We start from the raw sequence: 23,595 nt of genomic DNA, 5'->3' as shown, positions 1-23,595 counted from the left end.
CCCCCCTAAAATACGAAAACGTAGGAAGACACGTGTTCGTAACACACACGCTATCCAAGAACCTGTGTACAAGGGAGTAAGTTCAGTAGGCAGTCCGGAGGAAAAGTCGTGTTACTTTAGCAGGGAGAGAAGTGGGGACAGAGCCTAGGAGCCAGCCCCCCCCCCCCCCCCCCCAACCCCAAGGACAAAAAGAAACACTTTTTAAAAAATTTACAAAGACCATTATGTGACCACATTTATGCATTTGTGTAAAATTAAATACAAATAATGTGAAATATTTTATCTAAAAATAATTACACCTACCTCAAAAGTTTGCTATGAAGACTAAATGCAAAGCGCAGTGCCCACAAGAAGTGACAGCATATAGTAGGAAATCTAAAAATGATGCCTTGTACTGGTTTTCTGGACACCGACTTGATGGTTCCAGGAAAGGGAGTTCACAATATGCTGCTCCTTTTTGGTTTGTTTGTTCTGTGGCTTATTTAAATTTGAACAGTTCTTAAGGGTGAAGAATGGCAAGGCGTCACTATACACGGAATATCGTTTTAGGAACGTGGGTTGAAAAAGATGGCTAGCTCCTTGAACATATGTTTTCTCTAGCGTTTGGAGAACACAGGTGCTTTGGCACGGGGTGTATTTGCACACAGATGAGAAGCAACTCACTTGATGAGCGAGCCCCATGCCTTTTGCAGGGTGCTGCCTGCATCCTGAAGGGGGCGGCCCTCACACTCCCTCCCAGCCGGGGGGGGGGGGGGGGGGGGGGGGGAGTGGGGGGGGCGTGCCGTCTTCAGAACTTCTCGGCGGGAGGTCTGTTGACCTTTCTGGAAGCAACCTGTCTTTTCCGTGTATTCCTTTTATCTGGGAAGTTTCAGGAATGAAAGTTGTGTCCTTCCTTCTTCCGGTGACAAGGAACGTGTTCTCCTTGGGTCTTTATTCCTTTCATCTCTGTCTGCAAGGAGAGACCTTTGGGTGTCCTTTCGCTCCTTTCTCTCCTCCACGGGTTGCCATCTCCCCTCCTGTTTCTTGTCACTTCGTCTGCATCCTTCCCTTGAAGGATAACGTGTCGGTCTCCTGCGTTGAGGCGTAAATCGTTGCTGCCTTTTCCCCTGGAAGGAGACTGCGCCCTTCTCGTGAGCACGCCTCGTGCTGTCCAAGTCCACGGGTGGATCTTCCGTCAGTTTCCAGTTTCTGGGCTGCGATGTCAGACCGAGGAGACTCCGGGGGAGGGGTGGGGATCTGCATCATCAGTCTGTCCTCTGCGCTGCGAGGCCATGAAAACTGCAGCGGCGGCCGTGAGAGATGGGATGACGGTGGCAGGTGCCGAGTCCCGCTGGGGGAAAACTCGGGGGGAAGGGAGCAGTACGCTAGAAAGCCCAGGAGGACTGGACAGAAAGCTGGGTGGCCACAGAAGATGAGAGCATTTGCAGAGCACTGGTTGTGTCTCACGTGTGTGCCGCGTGCTCGACGTGTGTTGTCGCGTTTGCTTCTCCTCTGAGTGAGGGTGCATCGTGCCCGCCTCGCAGAGACAGGAGTGCAGGCAGGGAGCAGCTGGGCAGGTTGCTCAGGGCTACCCCGCTGGGGACGAGGTAGAAGGAGGACGAGTAGTGGAGGGAAGGAGCACCCGATAGCTGCCCTGGCTGGGTCCCTGCCAGGTAGGCTGGTCTGAGGCTGCGAGCCAGGTGACCGAGGAACATGACGGAGCTCAGCCCCGCCGTCTGGCTCCAGAGGGTTGATTTGGTTTCAGGATGCCTTTTTTCCATTCCATTGCCTTTGTGCCTAAAAGCATGAAATCATGCCTGCAGCTGCTTCCTCCCAGTAGAAACGGCTGTGGGAACCCGTGTTCACGGTTGCGGAAGGTAAAAAGTGAGCCCTTTCACACGTTGGCTTGAACAGTTTTGGGGAGGCAGGAGAGCACCCCTCACCCATTGGTTCCAATGCCACAGGGAGCCTATTTTCTAGGTGGCTTCTTGGACCTGTCAGGGAATCAAGTGTCAGGAACCACGAGGTCACACATCCACCTTGAATCGTGGGCTGTGGAGTACTGAGAGGAGCTCTCTGCCAGTGGGTGATTATCATTTGGGGATCTGTAATGAAAAACCATAAATACACATTATTACTTTTATTCCTAGCACAAGACTGCATAAGTGTTCTGTTCGCTAAAAATGGATACTTAGTAAATTCTGTGTTTCCGATGCTGTTAACAGGGGATGAGCCATCCACATCCCATCCATGGTACTTGGTGGTTTAGCTCTGTGGACAAGATGGAAGGTGCAAGGCACATGTTTGAGCTGGAATGATTCTGTTTTGCAGAAGTTGTTGCTCCTGTAGTGTTTGAGTTCATATCAGCTTCACGCATGTAAAAATGTATCGCTAAGTTTCTTTCTTAAAGTGTTTTCTTACTTGGATGCTCTTTTCCTGAGGATAAGTGTAAACTTTGCAAGCAGTAGAGTCACTATTAATGTTTAACACATTTTTAATTTAAGAAGATACCAAAAATCTGATTACAAAATCATAGGGTAGAGTATCATACATTTCTAACTCCTGCCCCCCGCCCCACTCCTCAGCGGTAGCAGAAAAGTGACCTTAAGTGACTTTTGATTGAAGTCAAAATCTTTTACAATTCCAACAGAGTTGATTAATATCTTTCGTGTACATGAAATAATTAGGATGTTCCAGTTTGGGATTATACTTAAAGGTGCAAAATAAACTCTGAAGAATCCAGTTGGTCCCCTTTTTTTCTTTTTTCTTTTTTTTTCTTTTTTGTTTTTAATGTTTGTTTATTTTTGAGACAAAGAGACAGAGTGTGAGTGGGGGAGGGGAAGAGAGAGAGGGAGACACAGAATCCGAAGCAGGCTCTAGGCTCTGAGCTGTCAGCACAGAGCCCGATGCTGGGCTCGAACCCATGGGCTGCAAGATCACGACCTGAGCTAAAGTCAGATGCTTAACTGACTGAGTCACCCAGGCTCCCCAGTCCCCCTTTTCTCTGCATGTCCTCTGCCATGTAGAGGGAAACCTTTGCTGTAGGCCAGTTAACTGTGAAGGTTAGCAGTGAGAGTTTCACACTGGTGGTTTCACTGTGACCATTTTTAGACAGGACAATGGTGACTCCTATAATCAGCCAGCTGGGTTCATACAGTTCCGAGTCTTTTGTTCTTACGCTGAATAAATAATGCTTTGCACTCCAGCCCTTTATTTAACATCATCAATAGCATACCTCAAGACCAGTTTTTTGGCAGTGTGTTAATGAATGTTTTGTTGAACCTTTTTCATTTATTAAGGACTAAAATATCTGATTTAATCTCAGTGTTGCTTAAAATAAACTTCTGTGGCTACATTTACTCAAGCCTTTATTTGAAAGCTATTCTTATAGAAGCAGGCCCAGAGCTAAAAGATTCCTGACTTGTTGGCCAAGTGCTGGCTGAGCACGGGGTCACATTTGGGAGCCATTGTCAGGTTTCTTTCTTGGACTCGACTTCTGCTTTCTTGCTCTCTGCACGGTATAGATGGTGGGTGGATTTCAGTTCAATGTTTTTCATAGGTTTTCTGATGAAATAATCGGTCAAATGGGTTCCTTGGATGATAAGCTTCTTTGGTCAGGAGAGAGCAGAGCCTGAGAAGGTGTTGGGTGCCGGCTCCGTGCCCTCCTCATCCCATACAGGGCTGTTTGGGCTGCAGGGGGAGGGGCATGCCAAGTTTCTAGCTGTCTTACAATTTTCTTTTTTCTTCTTTCCTTCTTTAGGATTGCCTTGTAGCAGAAATGGAGGATAAAGTTTTAGCCGTAGTAAGTATACCTTTTAGAAGTGACTGTAAAATTCCTTTTCCCAAACGAATGGGACTCACATTAATTCAAGTAAATATTCTGTGGCTAATGACTTTAGGATATACTTTGAAATATTGGCTCTTTGGGATTTGAGTCTATTAATTTAGGTAGAAAGAGAAGAGTAAAAGTAATCTAGCAACAAGAAAATTACTACTGTGAAAATTCCTGTGCTTCACTTGGGTATATGGGGGTCTCTGTTTCCTCCGAACATTTCATTAGGTACAATTATACTTAAATTACTAGCCAGCCTGTTAATGAGGGTTACCCTGATCTGTAAATTTCACTTTAGGAACGTTATGATTAAAAAAAAAAAAAAAAAAAAAATCCTTGGCAAAACCCTTCTGATGGCAGGGGGATGTGCCGTGATTGTTTAAAGAGCATTTTGTAACCATTCATCATCGCTTCCTCCCTTTGACATAAGCCAGCCTGGGCCCTTTTGATAAGGCCTTCCTCCTACTGATGTTGAGGAATTTAGCAGTGAAACTGCTATAAATATATTTTCCATAAATAGGAGGCTAAACAAATTGAGGGAAGGTAAGAAGTGTCACTTCTTGGATTCTCCCCCTTGGGGGAAAAAAAAAATCACTCTTTGGAATTTCCTGATTTCCTTGGTGGTTTGATTTTGAAAGGTTAGATGAACCTGGGGGAAACAACAACACGTAACCAGCACTTCATGGGGATCTTCATGTCTCAAAAAGTTTACGTTGTCAGTGTTTGGGGTCAGAGAATGTGAACCATTACTAAAAAGATGGTTACCCCTAAATGTAAAATACAAATCTATGCATCTCCTGGATGATAACAGGAGAAAAATCTAGGTTGACCTTGTGTTTGCTGGTGAGTTTTTAGATCCAGTACCAAAGGCACAATCCGTGAAAGAAAAACTGATAGGATAGATCTCATTGAAATGGAAAACTCTGCTCCATGAAATGCAGTGCTAAGAGAATGGAAAGACAAGCCACAGACTGGGAGCAAGTAGTTTTAAAAGGATAAAGGATTTGTATCCAAAATATACAAAGAACTGTTAAACTCAACAGTGAGGAAACAACCCAGTTAAAAAGTGGGCAAAAACTCTTAAAAACTGAGAACAAACTGAGGGTTGATGGGGGGGTGGGAGGGAGGGGAGGGTGGGTGATGGGTATTGAGGAGGGCACCTGTTGGGATGAGCACTGGGTGTTGTATGGAAACCAATTTGACAATAAATTTCATATATTGAAAAAAAATAAAATAAAAAATAAAAAGTGGGCAAAAGATGTGAACAGACATCTCACCAAAAAGGTACGCAGCTGACAAATCAGTATAGGAAAGATGTTCAGCATCGTGTTTCATTAGGGGAATTGCCAATTAAAACAACAGTGAGATACTATACACACCTGTTAGAATAACTGAACTCCAAAACATGACAACACCAAATGCTGGCAAGGATGTGGAGCAGTTGGCACTCTTGGTCATTGCTGGTGGGAACACAACATGGTACGGTCACCTTGGAAGGCACTGTGGCAATTTCTTACAAAACCAAGCATATGCTCACCCCACGATCTAGCAGTTGTACCCAATGAATTAAAAACTTGTATCCGCAAAAACCTGTACAGAATGTTACAACAGCTTTATTCCTTAATTCTGCAACTTGGAAGCAGTCAAGATGTCCTCCAGTGAGTGACCAGATAAACATCCAGACAATAGACTGTTACTGATCAGTAAAAAGAAATGATCTAAAAGCCATGAAAAGATATGGAAGAACCTTAAATTCATATCACCAAGTGAAAGAAGCCCGTCTGAAAAGGCTACATGTTGTATGATTCTAATTATTTGATATTCTGGAAGAGGCAAAAACCACAAAGTCAGTAAAAAGACCAGTGATTGCCAAGGGTTCATAGTGGGGGAGGGCGGGAGAGATGAATAGATAGAACGGGGGTTTCAGGTAGTGAAAGTGTTCTGTGTGATACCGTAGAGGTGGAGACATGACGGTGTGCATTTGTTGAAACCCACAGAACTATATACCGCAAAGAATGAACCCTAATGTCAACTACGGACTTTTGTTAATAATAAGGTACCAATTTTGGTTCATCGGTTGTAACAAATGTACCACACTAAGGCCAATGTTTTTATATCTTATTATTAACCCTGTTATAACTGTATTGGAAATTGTGTTGGGGTGGGAAGGAAGCACATAGAAACTCTGCACTTTATGCTCCGTTTTTCTGGAAATCTAAAACTGCTTTTAAAATAAAACCTACTCAAAAAAAAGCAGGTACAGGCAAAAAAAAAAAAAAAATTAACCTTGTGAATATTTGATAGTATAGGATGTGAGCGATCAGGAAAAAACCATGCAGAGGCTAGGAATAGATGAATGTCCTTAACTGCCAAACGGGGGTTTCTGTACAGTCTGTGCTCCTAATTCATATAAGAGCTGCACTCTTTAAACAAAGCTGAAGTGGCACCGTTTCCACGGATCGCAGATACGAAGTCCCAATGCCATGCCTTCGTTAAGTAACATTATTAAAATGATCACCGACCAGAGCTGAAGATTGCAGGTGAAGTGCATTTCTTTAAACTGCACCTGAGATAAACTTGGTTAATGATTGAACCTTTCCTATGTGCCTCTCCAACTCTAGGTCAAGGTTTTAAATGGCATCTGTGACAAAACAATACGATCTGCTACAGATCCTGTTATGAGCCAGTGTGCGTGTCTGGAGGAAGTTCACCTGCCAAACGTTAAGCCTGGGGAAGGCCTGGTGAGATTCTAGAAACACTTGTTTTCTTCCCAAATAAGAACACATCGTCATTTATTAAAGTTTGGGGTTTTTTTTTTTAATGATTCTTTATTGCTCTCACTGTAATTCTGAATAGAATTAAACTTAGATTGTCTTCCATTATGTAGTTAGGAATTTGCCATCTCGAACTGTTGATAGGTTTTATGTCTTCAAAGTATACAAATAAATACAGTTTTTAAACTGTATTCTCGTATCTTGAAGGGATTGTTTTAACAGTTTTATTTTTAGGACTTAGTGCGAGGAGGTATAAAACATTTACACAAAGGAAAGATGGTCTCGGGGTACAAAACAACATCTGCTCTGAAAGTGTCTATTAGCACTTAGATGAACGTGAGAAGAGGTGGTTGAAAGAAATGATTTCTTAAAAAAAGTTCAGAACTGTTTCATAAATGATGTATGAGCCCTATTATAGTAACAGGCCCCCAGCATACAAATAGGTAGATACCTGGCTTCCTAGATCACAGATCTTGCAGTGCCTAGCATGCATCTCGTGTGATGAATTTCCCGAAAAATTTATTTTTATTTATTTTTTAATGTTTGTGTATTTTTGAGAGAGAGAGAGTGCTCACGTGAGCGTGAGCCGGGGAGGAGTTGGGGGGAGGACTGAGGATCCGAAGCTGATTCTGTGCTGACAGCAGAGAGCCCGATGTGGGGCTCAAACTCAGAAACCGCGAGATCATGACCTGAGGTGAAGTCGGATGACCAGCCAACTGAGCCACCCAGGTGCCCCAGTTTGCTGAAATTTAAGTGGAAAAACCATGAGCCTCCTTGATGAGCTTGTAGAGGCTTTGAGTCTGAGAGAGCTGGGTTTAAATCCAAGTCCTCAAGGGTCCTAACGGCTTTACCGGTCAGTTTCCTCATCTGTCATAAGTGAATAGTAATAATTACTGCCTCACAGAGTTGTGGACGGTGTTCAATGAGATGATGGGTGTCAGGTGCCAGCTTCTGGGGCACAGTTCCTGTCAGTAGTTGGTGGCTGTGCAGGTACTGATGAGGATGAGGAAGAGGAGGAGGAGGAAGCATGAAGTAGTCTGTAGGTAGCTGTGGGGAGATATCAAGGCAGTCTCTCTCCTCAGGAAAACAACAATCAACCAGATATCGACAAGCTCACTTTCTTTTTTTTTTTTTTTTTTAATTTATTTTTTTTTTTTTAACGTTTATTTATTTTTGAGACGGAGAGAGACAGAGCATGAATGGGGAAGGGTCAGAGAGAGGGAGACACAGAATCCGAAACAGGCTCCAGGCTCTGAGCTGTCAGCACAGAGCCCAACGCGGGGCTCGAACTCACGGACCGCGAGATCATGACCTGAGCTGAAGTCGGCCGCTTAACCGACTGAGCCACCCAGGGGCCCCGACAAGCTCACTTTCTTAGCAAGTAGAAATATGCATGTTGAGTGTCAGCATTTGACGAGAGTCCCATTATAGTGTGGTGTAGTTGCTGAGCCGGGCAAGTCCAGGGTCAAGATGATTTCTGAGGAAGATCTACGTTATTGCAAATCTGATACCAGGGTGAGCAACTACTCTTGGCCCAGACTGCGAGATTTTGCTCTTTCCCCTCGTCTTACAAAAGTTTCCTAAAAATGTTTTGTACGTGATCTATCCAACGGCGGAAATCTTTCCTCCGTGATATGGCATTCACCCCTGAGTTTGCCTGTCAGGCCTGTCGGGAGGAGTGTATCTGTCTTTATGCTTCCCTTCAAATGGAGGCGTGCCTGTTTCTGGTTTACTCCCTATGTGGTGTTTCTTAATAGTCTTTGTTCATATATCCTGGTCTGGGTTGTTGGTGGCTTCAGTGAGTCACCCCACAATGAGTGCCGATAGCAAATTTATCCGAATACATTGTGTCACCAGACAAAGAAGTGGTCAGGAGAGAACAGTCCCTGTTTGAAATGCCTCATTCATCCTGCACGTCTGAGAAGATGCCTTCTGAGTCCCCAGAGTTATGGCAAAATTCTGTGGGCCCAGTACACAAGTTCTCATACCAAAGAGATCTGGCTTCTGATTTCTTCCACTAGTGTTTCCATTTGTTAGCTCCCCTTCACTGCTTGTGGATCTTGTTTCACAATGTTTCAGAGTCTTAAAAATGAGTGTTGTTCTGAAGGGATTGCCTTTAATGTTTTATAAGATGAAGTCTCCCTGGCGGCCATGTTTCTAAATGTTGGAGTAATGAGTGAATATATTTGCGACTCCCTCTAGGGCATGTACATCAAATCAACCTATGATGGATTGCACGTGATTACTGGAACCACCGAGAATGTAAGTGCATATCCGTTAAATGTAAAAGCCATTGTGTGTTTAAACAAATTTGACACATAGTCCCTATACTTTTCATTTAAACGTGTGCCTCCTGTTTTATTATCTATAGTGAGAGTATGGGTGCTGTTTTGTTTATTTCTGTTGCTAGGCACACTGCTTATCACCAGCTGTTGTAAATTTAGTATTTAAATTGTCTTTTATTGCTGTTGTTCACATACCTTGCCCGGTTTTTGCCCCCCAACCTTGTTAATTATTCCTGTTGCACCCTGGAAATGTTAACCCATAAATATAAAAACAGTGATATCTTTGTTGTTGAAAATCACTCTTACAGGAACTGGAATTGGTAGCTATATGTGTAAAATACAGTTTTTTGTTGTTGCTTAATGGAATTTATATGCGTCACCAAAGCAACTATTTCGAGATTGTTTGCACAATGTAGATTCTTTTTATAGAGTTGTGTTTTGTAGTATTTGATATGATATTGAAATTTAGTTCCCCTGCCCTGCACCCTAATCTTTTGAATAGAAAATGCAGGACTGTTGTACTGTGAGAGTCTTTGTACACTGTTAACTTCCTTTTGGAAATGCTACTACATGAAAGGTTTTTCTTGAGCCCCTCAAACATTTTGAATTTGTAAAAAGTAGAGCTAATTGAATGCTTTCTTTTTTGCAACTTACAATATGGCTAGTTTTTGGTGACATTGACATGAAGCTAAAAATGTTTGAATAGCTTCCTGGATCTGTATGAAAGAAGTATGTGTCTGTGAAATTAATCTGCTATTTAATCAACTAAGACAAGAGGAAATAATTCCTAAAAATAGAAGAAATTTGGTAACTGCTTTTCTAATCCGGTGCAAATACATGTTGCATTTTGAACTTCAGCTGCTAGATCTTTAGATAAAATAAAATGGCATGGTCTTTGATGAGGGTTTGTGATGCAAGCTTGATTTTTGTAGCAGCAAAGAAATGGCATTGCTTAAAGCAGCCAGTGAAATTTAAATAAGTTGTGTGGTTCTGGCAGACGGTGAGTAAGAAGATGGTAGTATCTTGAAGCATTCTCTGTAGAGCGGCGGTGAAAACGCACTGACAAGCAGTAGGAATTTTTATAGCACATCACCCGATCGGCAGTAACAGCACAGGAAACTCTAGTTTTAGGTCAGGGACGGTGCAAAGGAGAAAACACATCACTCGTGACGCAGTTCATCCCTCATCCTTGTCAGAGACTTAGCGAATTTCAGCTGAACCATAAACAAGAACATACTCATGGACCGTTCATTTCATTGTTTAGGGGCTGGGTGGATTCAGAGGGATGGTGAAGGTCATTTGAGTTTTTAAAGAGTTGAAGTTTTGCATCTATCACTTGATAGTGACTGCATTATTTAACAGCCAGACCTGTGTGGTTCCAGACTTTACCGGTCTTCTTAAAGCAGTTTTCATCTTGGATCAGCGTATAGCTCGCTATCATATTACTACCAGAAGGCACACATTTCTCCTCTTCAAACCACCCCCCTTCCTTTGGTTTTAAGGATGAGAGTTGAATGACAGACTGGCAACTTAACAAGCTGCTTTTGAATGACGTGGAAGGTCAAATGTAAGGATCCATTTCCTAGAATTCCTACCAGCCTCATAAGACTGGGTGAGAGATTCAGGGTTGACCTGGATGTAGTTGATCCCATACAGGATCAAACGGAAGTCATCCTGGAGACAGGTGGTTTCCATCTTGTTAAAGATGAAAAAAAGGAAAACTTGACTTATTCCATCTGGCAGTCCATTCGAAAATGTCACTCATTGTTTTCAGTCACTCAGCTTGTGTTCACAGAGTACCTGGAATGTGCTAAATCTTGCAGATGAGGGTGGGAAGTTAGGTAAGAGCCCACTTCTCCAGGGCTTCTGAGTATCTCACCCTAAATGCTGGATATTTTACACATAAATGGCAGTAGAAAGTGAGAGCTCCCGGACGGCTTTCCAGCTAGCACTTAAGGTTGTTGTGACTTCAGAATCAGAATGTTTTAGAAGCCTAGTATGGTGGGTGGTAGTGGACAGAAATCACCCACTGCCTTCCTTTATTTCTCCATCTTGGACTCCAGGCTGCAGCAATGACAGCAGACCATCTTAGGCCTACGGTGCATTTTGGGGGGGGGGGGGCACGTTACCTGAGAAATCAGGATCATTCCAAGGTCAGCCTAACAGTATCTAGTGATTCTCTTTGACTTCTTTTTTGATATTGTTCAACACCTTGAGAGGAGTCTTAACAGGATCCCATCCATACTTCTATTCCCCACCTCTGAGATGAGGTGGGAATTAGATTAGCCTCTGAAGAATGGATGCATTCTTCTCCGGGTCATCACCCTTCTGCAGAAAACCAGAACAAGCATCATTTTTCAGTAGTCTGGCTTGTGGTGAAGATAGGCAAGAGCCACTGCCCCAGGAAGAATTTTGGTATCAAGCTCTCTCTTTACCAGTGTTCTGCCAAACACATCTCTTAGTCACCTGGTAAGACATTTGAGAAATGAATGCGTGAGGATCCCGAGGAAGGAAAGTCACTTCAGGTCATTTAGGCTTGTTTTTTAAGATTGCATATCTATAAACAGGAACTTCCTGACCTCTGGGTCATCTTTTATAAAGTGAAGATTACCTTAAATGAATCCCTGGCCAGGAAGATTATCTGGGCTGGACTGATTCTTTTTTTTTTCTTTTTTTTTAATATTTATTTATTTATTTTGAAAGAGAGCGCAAGCAGGGGAGGGGCAGAGAGAGAGAGGGAGAAGAGTCCCAAGCAGGCTCCACTCTGCCAGCACAGAGTCCGATGCAGGCTCGCTCCCATGAACCAGGAGATCATGACCTGAGCCGAAATCAAGAGTTGGATGCCTAACCAACTCAGCCACCTAGGTGCCCCATGGCTAGACTGATTCTGATCAGACTTAGCGAAGTTGGTCTGTAACTGAGGGTTAAGCATCTGACACGCAGGAGCAAAAAGGAGCCTACACTCACTCACTTTTTTCTTTAAGTGTCTCAAGAGAAAGAGACTTGAAATAGACCATCTCCCAGAGGTACCCCCTGTGCTGGTCTCTCAGGTGAGGCACCGCTGGTAGTTATGGTTGCAGGTTACATGTTTTGAAAAATAACTGTCACAGTTACATGTTGGATCTAGATAAATCAAAGAGATTGTTTCTATAGTTTAATGCTGCTTGCTCATTTCTTGCTGAGCCCATCAGAACAGTTGAGTGAGAAGATCCAGCAAGGATGTCTTGGGTTTAGTTGCTGCCCTCCTGACTTCATTCAAAAGTGCTATCTATCTATCTATATAATATTTTTTAATGTTTATTTATTTTTGACAGAGAGAGAGAGAGACAGAGCGTGAGCAGGGGAGGGGCAGTGAGAGGGAGACGCAGAATCCAAAGCAGGCTCCAGGCTCTGAGCAGGCCCAGAGCCTGATGTGGGGCTCGAACTCACAAACTGTGAGATCATGACCTGAGCTAAAGTCGGACACTTAACCGACTGAGCCACCCAGGCGCCCCAAAAGTGCTATTTTTAAAAAAATAATTATAAATGTGTTTGAAGATTCAATCAGTTACATAAGTTACCAAATAAAATACTCTCGCCTAGATAAGGTATGACTATAATTTGAAATGAAGGGTTTATCCTTTGCTTTTGCTCACAGGAGTTATCTTAAACATGAAGAGTGCTAGTTTCATTGATTGAACAAGAATATTATGAGCAAAATATTTGACAAATAAATTACATCTAGGTATTTATATACACACATATTATTTGGGGGAATAAAAATCTGGACTTCTAATACTGAAAACACACTCATTTAGAAATCAACATGAGGGGCGCCTGGGTGGCTCAGTCGGTTAAGCGGCTGACTTCAGCTCAGGTCATGATCTCGCGGTCCGTGAGTTTGAGCCCCGCGTCGGGCTCTGTGCTGAGAGCTCAGAGCCTGGAGCCTGTTTCAGATTCTGTGTCTCCCTCTCTCTCTGCCCTCCCCCGTTCATGCTCTGTCTCTCTCTGTCTCAAAAATAAATAAACATTAAAAAAAAAAAAAAAGAAATCAACGTGAAAATGAAAAAAATTTAAAGTCATTTTCTCTGAAGAAATATATTTTCTATTGTTATCGTCTTTCTATTTTAATAGCATTGTGATAATGTGTAAAATAAGGTTGAGTAAACAAGGTTTAATTTTAATAATTGCTTAAAAGGAGATGGGATGACAGAGTTACAGTGATGATCTTTACGTGGTAAGCAGTTGGTCAGCTTTTGTGAAATTAATTTTGATAGGGATATATGTAAGATGTTTTTTAAAGTTTATTTATTTATTTTGAGAGAGAGAGAAAGAGGCAGAGTGAGAGGGAGAGAGAGAAGCCCAAGCAGGCTCCATGCTGCCAGCACAGAGCCCTACGCGGGGCTCGATTTCACGAACTGTGAGATCAGGACCTGAGCCGAAATCAAGAGTCAGACGCTTAACCGACTGAGCCACCCAGGCGCCCCTGTACGATATTTTTTAGGTGAACCAGCAGCTCTTATCAGTTTGTTGTGTCGACAGTGTGTCCCGCTCTTCCTGAGGGGCTGGATGAACCCAGCCGTTGCAGTTGACGGGTGATCTGTACCAGCTGCCCATGCATCAAGTAGGGAAGTCAGGTGTCCGCCTGTGGGCCAGACTCTACAGACCGTGTAGTTTCAGGGTCATCTCGTAAGTGCGCCATGTGATAGTTCTTGAGAAAATCGTGTTCCCTTTGCTCTTTGTCTGCAGAAGAAAGAAGGAAGAAGAAATAGAAGCAGAAAGAAATAGAGGGTTGAAAAACTAAGACAGGTCTCTGTGTTTGTTCTTAATAGTCTCCTGCAGACAGATCTCAGAAGATTCATGCTGGTGATGAAGTCATTCAGGTTAATCAGCAAACTGTGGTGAGTTTGTTCATCGAGACGAGGACTTTTAATATTCCCCTCTAGAACTTTCAACTAAATCCAAAGCCATTTTGCTTGAATTTTTTTTAATTTGCAATTTATATCCAATTTTCCATAATTTTAAGTAGTGCTAAGGTGAACATCTTGGTGTCTATTTGCTCGCTCCTGATTTCCTTGAAATAAATTCATAACTTTGATTTTTCATTATTCCTGAGTGAGTCCCTTTTCCTCATTTTCCTTCTTTGAAGGTGGGATGGCAGCTGAAAAATCTGGTGAGGAAGTTGAGGGAGAATCCTACTGGCGTCGTATTACTGCTTAAGAAGCGCCCCACGGGCTCTTTCAACTTTACCCCTGCCCCCCTGAAAAACCTACGGTGGAAACCACCGCTGGTGCAGGTATCCGTTACTGGTTGTGAACTTCACCTGGTGTCAGCATGTGAACGGCGTCATCGTTGTTGGCCTACAGAAGTGACAAAATTGAAGGTCTCACCCAAGATTTTAAAAAATAGGTCCTTCGAGACCAATAACATGATTAAAATTAAGCTGCCAGGATTTAAAGTTTTTAAAATTAACTTATATGTATGTGTATATGTATATATAATACTAAATAGCATAGAATTGTGTACTTCCTGAGTGGCAAGCAGTGTGCTAAGCCTGTTATGTGTATTGTGTCACTTAAGTCACCCTATGTTGGTACTATTCTTGTCCCCATTGATTCCCATCTTAATAGATGAGGCACAGAGAAGTTGAGTGGTTTGCCCAGAGATACACAGCTAATAAGAGCCATAGCCAGAATAGTATCCAGACCGAGTCCCAAGCCCATGCTCCTAGTCAGTGATAGCATCGTTAGCGGTTTGTTTGAACTAACACATTTAATCTGCGCGGCAGCCCTGTGCAGGACCTCCTGCCAGCATGGCTGGTTTTTGAGGAGGAAACTGAGGCATGGTATTTAAGTGATTTGCTCAGAGCTAGAATTCTGACCTGGCTCCCAAGCCTCTACTTTTTACTGTGCTTCCAGTCTTTTAAAACTCCCAGTTAATTCTGACTGTCTCAAAGAATACAAATGGAGTGTCGCTAATGGCTGTGAACACACGAATGACCTCAGTCCCCAGTGTTGCTTTTGGGGAAGGAGAGTTAACCAAGAATAATCTCTTAAGTTCACTTCCACCCTTTGCACTGGCTTCCGTTTCAGACCTCACCTCCACCCACGACAACCCAGTCCCCTGAAAGCACAATGGATACCTCGCTGAAGAAGGAGAAGCCCGCCATCTTGGATCTTTATATCCCTCCTCCACCAGCCGTTCCCTACTCGCCCCGGTAGGTCACTGTTCCTATTGGCGGTGTGCGCGTCTCCTGTGCCTGGAGATTCTCAGTGGTGGTGTGCAGGCTGTGAGGGTCTCGAGGGGAGAAGTTGCTGAACTCCCGTGTGACAGCAGGGAGTCTTGAGATCGCAGTTTTCACAAGTGTGATCCTGGGCGTGGGCGTGGGAGGGCTGAGTGAAGGGGGTCAAAAGGTCCCAACTTCTAGTTATAAGATAAATAAGCTGTGGGGTGTAATGTACAGCATGGTGACTGTAGTTAACAGTATTCTATTTTGTATTTGAAAGTTGCTGAGAGAGGACATCTGTAAAGTTCTCATAGCAAGAAAAAAAGAATTTGTAACTATGTGAGGTGATGGATGTTAATGGAACTATTTATGGTGATCATTTCGTACTATGCACGCATATCAAGTCCTTATGTTGTACACCTACAACTAATACAATGTTACATGTCAACTATATCTTAATAAAACCGGGGGACATGTGTGATCCTTTAGGTGGAAGTGTAGGCATGGATCCGGGGTTCACGGGTCTTGACGCTGTGCGGTTAGGTGGGAGCGGGCTCTTTATGAAAGCGTGTGCTCCGGGAATACGTTGTTTTGGCTCCTCCTGGGATATGAGAAGGGGCTGTTTGGGGATCCCTGAAGCTGAAGTTTCATTAGGTATTAGGTAAATCATCTCTGGCGGGGGAAGATAATAAATATTTTTGGGACATGAGTTACGGTTACAGCTTTGTTTTGCTGAGAGAGAGGTGTTCTTCATGGGACTTAAAAAATGTGAATGTAGGTATGATGCTCTGCATTTGTGCATGCATGTGTACTTGTGTGTGCCTATTATAAATTCGAAAAGTCGGTGCCCTCTTAATTGTTACATGGTCAAATTAGCTGCTATATAAGGGATCATTTAGGTGTGAAATATAAGTTTATTTATATCAGTTGACGTATTTAAAGAGATTTTGGCTCATTTATTCAACGTATATTTACTGAGTGTAGGGCCAGAATCACCAACTTACACAAAACAGATGTGGCTCTTGCCCACAGAGAACTGCCAATGTCTTAGTCAACTGTTCAAGAATAAATTGAGAACTGTATAATTATGCTATAATATTTCATAAGACAAACTTCAGGCTGAACTTAACAGTGATATATTACTTTATATTGGAGCTTTTTGTTGGTTTGTTTTTGTTTTAAGCTAGTATTTGATTCTATTGTGTCTCTCCCGTGGGCGCAGAGAAGAATTAACATCATTTTCCTCTCCCTGGTTTTGGGTTGCCCGGAACTTAGTACAGCATACAGAACTTCTCTTAGGCGATCAGAGGCATTCTGGTTAGTAGACGGAACTCTTCCCTGCATTCACAGATCAGAGCCATGTGGTCGCAGGATGTTAAGTGTATTTAAAGTGACAAGTACTTGCCTTTGCACACGGAGAACACAGTTTCACTCATGACCAGGGCATAGGTTGTTTCAGCAGAAACTAGGAGGTCCCCCCCCCAAACCCCCAACTCTGAATGTTCCCATCTGGGTCTCAGCAAAGGGTCACAGAAGCAGTGGTAGGAAAAAGGTCATGTACATAGTAAAGGGGAAAGGGAACTGGAGCTTTTAATCTGCTTGGGGGGACACACACGCACACTCACACGAGCGCACAAGTACACACACACACGTACACACCATCAATGAAGGAGACTTTCTGAGGAATGAACCCTGCAAATGGTTATGGAGAGTGAGTGGTTGAGTCTTGAAAGCTTTGTGGATGGGGAAGTTAGATTCCAGGTTTGAAAGTATAGAAGGAGATGGGCTCATAGGAGGAAAAGGGGTACACACAGGTGGGAGGTTCATTGGAAATAGCAAGCAGGCAAAGCTGATCTTGAGATCGGTTTTGGACTCAGTTGCTGTTGTATTTTGTCTAGTAGTTTTTGCAAGATCACCTAATAGAATTTTCTAAATGCAAAAAATTTAACTAGTAACTTGGATTCAACTAAAATTAATTTCAAGTTTTATAAAAGCTGACATTTAAAAAGAATTAAGTTGGACTGGTTAATCCAACACTTGCTAGTTTCTGTGCTGAGTTCAGAAAATAGACACCCTCCGCTGGGAATTATAAAGGTGCCTTTGTGTTTTTTGACATAATTTTCAAATCTAACAATTCCATTACACATCAAGTGTCTTCTTTGCTGGATCTTGGCAAAGATACTACTTTAGGCATCAGAAAAATGGCTCTATATACCCTAACTAGTGATTTCTGTAAGAAATAGGAGATTTCAGTTATAGGATAGAAGTACAGGGAAACCAGAGCTGTCTTTTCAAAGGTGTATTTCTGCTGCTTAAACATCTATGAAAAAAAATTTCATTTTCCTTTATTTAGTAGGATCATGCTATTTACTCTTATTTAATAGGATATCTGTTAAAGGGGGGTTTACTGAGGGGGTTACTGAGATTGAAAAAGTAATGGTTTTTTTTTTTCTTCCAGTGGAAAGGAAGATTTAAATTGTCTTATGTGTATGTACTGGAGGAAGTATCTCCTGTAATTCATCTGTATGAGAGGATCTTTGTAAGCAACTTAATTATTGCCCACTGTCTTCCAGGGATGAGAACGGGAGTTTTCTTTATGGAGGATTCAGTAAGTGTAAACAGCCCTTGCCTGGTCCTAAGGGCTCAGAGTCCCCAAATTCCTTCTTGGACCAGGAGAGCCGAAGACGGAGATTTACCATCGCTGATTCTGATCAGTTGCCCGGGTATTCGGTGGAAACCAATATTCTGCCCACAAAAATGAGAGAGAAAACACCGTCTCATGGTACATTTCTGGGTGTTTGTTTTGTTCTGCCATTTGTTTTCACTTCCCTCCCCGCCCCCTTCCTTATTTGGAACTGTTGGATGAATTTGGCAGACTTGAAGGGTAATCTGAGGAAAACATAAACCTCAATGAAATTCTAAGTATGAGACCTTTATTCATCTCTCTCAAGTGAAGCCTTGTTGAATCATTACTCTCTGCCTGGCATCAAAGCCCAGCGGAGTGAGATCATGTTACAGTTTTAACTTTCAGTGCCTGCGTTTTAACTTGGAGCTGCTTTGCTCTGTAGACACACAACACTTAAGTGCAGCCCGCCTCTGTCCTAATCCCTTGCTGTGGAAATATGATGCTTTAAAATACTTATTTTAAAATAATGGTCTTGCTTATGGGTATGTGAGTGTGATATGGGGGAGTCTTAAGTTATAAATAAAAGGAAAGATTCTCCGAAGTCCCCCAAAGTCTGACAACTTATCACGTTCCTTCCCCTTCCTCCAAAGGCAAGCCCCGGCCTTTGTCCATGCCTGCAGACGGGAGCTGGATGGGGATCGTGGACCCTTTTGCCAGACCTCGAGGTCATGGGAGGAAGGGTAAGTTTAAGCAAACCAAAAAACACCAGACAGGAGTCAAAAGAGCCAGGGCCTTTGTTGCAACCCTCTTCCTCGCTGTCCTGTAATAACCGCGTAGCGGACCTGGCCTGAGTCCCGTCTTCTCATCTCTGAGGTCGGGGTGCTGAATCTCTAAGGCCCTGCCTGTTTCTGGAATGGCAGAATTATATACTCCTAGTTAGTGACTATGAATCTCCTAATTAGCATTGTGTGCTTTAAAAGGCTGTGGAGGGGCACCTGGGTGGCTCAGTCGGTTAAGCGTCTGACTTGGGCTCAGGTCATGAGCTCACAGTTCGTGAGTTTGAGCTCCGCATCGGGCTCTGTGCCGACAGCTCAGAGCCTGGAGCCTGTTTTGGATTCTGTGTCTCCCTCTCTCTCTGCCCCTCCCCGACTCATGCTCTATTTCTCTCTCTCTCAAAAATAAATAAAACAGTTAAAAAAGTTGTTTTAAAGGGCCGTGGACATTGATCATCTGTAAGTTTCTAAGTAAGTAGAAATCTACATTATTCACTAAGCAATCTCATTCTGAATTTTATGACTATTATTTTTGGAATCTCTTTGATTTTTAATGAATAGACATGGATTTTTTTTCCCTCTCTAAATCCTTCTTGTGTTAAAGAGTAATTACCATTGGAAAATAAATTGTGTGAATTCCTCTTGTAATCAAAGTTACTGGTTATTACACTAGTCTTGAGGGAAACGTTTTTATATAAATTCTTATTTTTTTTGCCAAATGATTTGATTATCAGCACTGGCAAGACATTCTAGCATTGTTCGTGTGTTGCTGAAACAAAGAATAGGTGACAAGTTCAAGTGGAGTAGACCTTAGATAGTCAAAGGAAGAAGAAAAAAGTTCTGGAGGCTCAACTTCCAAAGTGGTCAACCCCTCACTGGGGTTGGAGGGGGAGGGAGGGTCAGCCCCTCCCTGAGACCTGGTAGAGTTTGTCACTTAGGTGTCTGAATCACTTGGAAAAGGGAGATGTCTGTGTCAGGTCCTAGATACCCTTAATTGGCATGTGAAAATCTGTGGAGCAGTCAGCAGGTGGCAGGCCTGTCCTTTGTTTAGATTTAGAAACTTCAGCATATTCGTTGCCATTCTCTTAGGTTTTTAATCCCCAGTTTAGCCCTTTGTTTCCTGTTAGTATTGAGAGATAGAGGTGATGGGAGAGTTAAGCCCGGAAATGGAGACGCACTTGACCTCCCATCTCACCTTCTGTATTTTTGTTGTATGATCATTTTAGAATGAAAAGGTGTCTATCTGCACAAGGGGCACTTAAAAAGCCACTTTATTGAGAGAGAAGTCACATACCATACATCTGCTCGCTCTGTTGAGTGTACAATTCAGAGGTTTTTCATACATTCACAGAGCTGTGTGTCCATCAGCACTAATTCCAGAATATTTTATCACCTGCAAGTTGTCGTTCCCCATTCCCTCCTTCCTTAGCTCCTGGCAGCTGCTAATCTACTTTCTGTCTCTACGGATTTTCCTACTCTCAACATTTCAGATAAATAGACTCCTATGATACGTGGTTCTTTGAATATGGGCACTTTTTTTTTTTTTCAAGTTAGTTAATTTATTTTGAGAGAGAGAAAAAGCACGAGTCCAGGAAGGGCAGAGAGAAAGGGAGAGAGAGAGAGAGTCCCAAGCAGGCTGAGCACTGTCAGCACAGAGCCCAATGCGGGGCTTGAACCCACAAATTGCAAGATCATGACTTGAGCCAGAGGCTCAGAGCCACCCAGGCTCCCCGACAGCAGGCACTTCCTGAAAGTAACTTCCGCTTCAAATACAAAAGCAAAACAAGTACATTGAAAAACATCTAGAAGGTACGAGAACATAAAACTCAACTGTAATCTGCTTCCCCAACCTAGAAATAATCACTCCGTTTTCTAATGTTATACACTTAGAAAAAAGGTGCAAAGTGGAAGAAACAGATGTTTGACAATACTGTGAAATGTGACTGTTATTTAAAACATGGGTATTTTCTATAATGCCTGCATTTGGCAGTCCATCTTGTGGCCGTAGCACGTATTTATTCGGTCTGCTGTTGTTGGACATGTAGCTTATTTTTGTGCCCCCCCCCCCCATCCCACAATTGTGAATGATAGTTCAATAAGCATCTTGTACACAGATCTTTGTACATTTTTAGGAGCAGAATTTCGGGGTCAAAAGAATGCTACATGTTGCCAAGGTGCCCTGCATTTTAGGTGTCTATTCAGTTTCTTAACTACCCCCTACCCCCATCCCAGGAGCTGCCTGTTGGCATTTAGGCCGGGACCATTCTTCCTGGTTCGGAAATGTCTTAAGGATTGCAGAGCGTGAGAATCTTTGAATGCTATCTACTAAAGGTGAAGAGTGCTGGCCTCTTCCTGGAGGGTGACAGTCAAAGGCACCCCTACCTTTCTAAGTTCTCTACGCTTCAGAGTAAGAACCACTGTTCTGGACGTGCTGCAGGCCTTGAACAAGGACAGATGGAGAAGGGGTGATAGAATGATACAGCCCTTTCACTCTGGTTATGAAAGTTCTTAACACTGGTAAGGAAGTGAGGGCCCTCTGCTCTGCCTTTGTGTTGCCTCTCAGGAGTGAAAGAAGCCTATGATGGACTTCTTCCATTTCTGCTCTCTGAGCATCCAGTGGGGGTGGGCCTGGCTGTCTGTGAGGCGCCATAGCCCATCCCTGGGAGGAGGGCATCAGAGGTCTGAGCAGGCCTCGAGTGGATGGTTATTTTAATGGACTTGTGGGCCTTGTCTGAAAACAGGTGAGGACGCCCTCTGCCGGTATTTCAGCAATGAGCGGATCCCTCCCATCATCGAAGAAAGCTCCTCGCCCGCATACCGTTTCTCAAGGCCCACAGCAGAGAGGCAGCTGGTCCGAGGCGCGGACTATGTCCGAGGGAGCAGGTGCTACATCAGTTCAGATCTCCACAGCAGTGCCACGATTCCATTCCAGGAGGAAGGGACCAGAAAGAAGCCGGTGGCCGCGGCGGCCAAGTCCTCCTCTACAGAACCGTCCCTGCTGGTCAGCTGGTTTACCCGCCTGAAACTGTTGACTCACTGAGCCCTGCCCTCCCTGGACTCTTCCCTGTCTCCTGTTCCCAAGTGCCTGGCTTCCTCAGTTGACAACCTCTTCTGGTTTTCATCCACAGTATTACATAGTGACCTTATGCAATTTCGTTGTTGTTTTTTTCTTTTGGAAGTTGTATACTGCCCTTCTTGGAATCTCGAAGTCATTGGATGGGAACAAATCCAGAGGATCTTAGGTGTTGGCTTGTGGAGGCAGAAGGAGAGAAATGAGTAGAGTCGGCTTTTCTTGCTTCCTTAGAGTTGGAACACAGAGACGCTATATAAACTGGGGCCTTGGCCAGGGATGGTATGGCCATTATGAGGCCATTGTCAGCTTGGGAGGCGGGGCCAAAATTGGTGGCCGTTGTCACACAGATGTGTTGGTTTGTGGTCCAGCTTCTTCACCTGAAAGAAAGCCAAGGGAGAAAACCTTTTTGTGTTGATTTTTCAAGCTATGTACTGTATTCGTAAGTGTAGCAGCTTTGACTTTGAAATAACATGTAGCATGTATTTCATGCTGTTTCAAAGCAGTGGGTTAAGTGTAGGCCTGTTACACTTGGTCATACCCTTGTCATAACCATCTCCGTAGATAAGTCAATTAATGCAGAAACACGTGAACACATTTAGATAGGGCTTATTACACACAAGGAAGTTCATGGTTATTTGTGAGGGGGGTGTTATACGTTATTGTCTTTAAGGGAAAGAAGCTATAAGATTTGCTGACAGCCAAAGTATCATGCAGAAAAATGAAGCAACAATATTTAGGTTTATGAGAGATACATCAGTTTGCATTTTGACTGTTTAATGCCTGTCTTCCAGAAAAAAAAAGGCAGTTCTTCAAAATTGTACATATTTGCTAAATAGAAATCTCTTGGAAAGTCTCACGGTCACTCATTTTCAACTAGCATCAGGTATTTTGGAAAAGTGTGTCTGGATATTAACTCTTGTTTAAACTGAATGTATGATATTTTGTTAGAACAGAAAAGTACTATCTTGTTAATTTAAGTGTTTTAAATATAGTTGTATATTTTTCTTACTCTTAGTCACATGTAATTTGAAATATCTTTGTTTTGCGTCTTACATGAAGTTAATGAAAAAGAGTGTTCAAGGTGTTTTCAGATTTATAAGTGACCACTGTGGCCGATGCCAGTGTGGGCGCTGTCGTTAAAAAACAAAATAAACCTTCCCAAGCATTTTGGGATTTTTATGAATTAGAACTGGGGGGGGCGTTGAGGACACGCGGTACAGTAACATTACATTTGGGAACTTTTCCGAGGTATGTTCCTGGGCAGAGCTGGTATCCCTTCCTCAAAAACACGCCCCTCCCCACACACACCCCTCGAATTGTTTACTTTGCTGAACTGCCTGAAATTCAACAAATTAGAGATTTCCCGGAGTTACTAAACATCTTCCTTTTAGAATGCCTCTGGTGGGGCTAAGGGGATTGCATTCAGTCCGGCTCTTTTCCTGTCGGCCTCTGAGGGAGTTTCAGCAGAAGGAGGCTGAAATGTGTGATTCTGAGGCTTGGAATGTGTGATTCATTGGGTGCTTTAAATACAATGTAAGGGCCGAGCTCGGGGGTGCGGGAGGTCTGGTAACAGGGCTCTGGAGACTAGCAGAGCAGCTATGGAAAAGGAGAAGCGCCAGCCCTGGCCCATTTTACCGTTAGCTTGGGCTGGCTTTATGCCCAGAGCAGGGGATGGCAACACTTCCTCTCCCTCCCTGGAGTTAGGAGGGTTCTTAGTGCTGAAGTGCAGCTGGGGAATGAGTTAAGTAAATTTTGGAGGTCTTAGCTGGAGGTTGACCCCCTTTGGAGAAAATGCCACTTGTGATCAAATGACCATGCTCAAAATGCGTTTTTCAGAAGTCAGTCTTAACTATAGGCGGTGCCCAACTTCAATGACTGCACAGGTTTTTTGTTGTTGTTGTTGTTGTTGTTCCCTCAAGCCCTGATGGAAGACCAGAGAAGTTTCTGGGTCCTCTACCTTCGTTCAGTCAGATGCTACAGACTCGTCTTTATTTTTATTTGGGGTTTTCCCCTGAATTGTGTTCGAGAAATAGATTAACTGCTTTAAA

At 43.2% G+C, this 23,595-nt stretch overlaps 1 protein-coding gene across 4 annotated transcripts in view; it reads left to right on the top strand.

The window, feature by feature from the left end:
* Positions 1-22,712, top strand: part of CNKSR3 (CNKSR family member 3) — an 84,965-nt gene extending 62,253 nt beyond the window's left edge. For 2 of the 4 annotated variants that reach the window (XM_049653125.1, XM_049653126.1), the window contains exons 5-13: positions 3,740-3,781; positions 6,433-6,552; positions 8,788-8,847; positions 13,682-13,750; positions 13,999-14,232; positions 14,942-15,066; positions 17,649-17,857; positions 18,352-18,441; positions 21,216-22,712. In XM_049653125.1, coding sequence (XP_049509082.1) covers positions 3,740-3,781; positions 6,433-6,552; positions 8,788-8,847; positions 13,682-13,750; positions 13,999-14,232; positions 14,942-15,066; positions 17,649-17,857; positions 18,352-18,441; positions 21,216-21,514 — 1,248 coding nt within the window. In that variant the 3' untranslated portion in view covers positions 21,515-22,712. The remainder of the gene's footprint in view (positions 1-3,739; positions 3,782-6,432; positions 6,553-8,787; positions 8,848-13,681; positions 13,751-13,998; positions 14,233-14,941; positions 15,067-17,648; positions 17,858-18,351; positions 18,442-21,215) is intronic. The other 2 variants (XM_049653129.1, XM_049653127.1) reach the window with 2 other exon arrangements.
* Positions 22,713-23,595: the final 883 nt, after the last annotated feature.

This window comes from Panthera uncia (assembly GCF_023721935.1).
Source record: "Panthera uncia isolate 11264 chromosome B2 unlocalized genomic scaffold, Puncia_PCG_1.0 HiC_scaffold_24, whole genome shotgun sequence".
Classification (NCBI taxonomy): domain Eukaryota; kingdom Metazoa; phylum Chordata; class Mammalia; order Carnivora; family Felidae; genus Panthera; species Panthera uncia.
The sequence above is the reverse complement of the archived record's forward strand: the minus strand, read 5'-3'. Positions and strand labels throughout refer to the sequence as shown.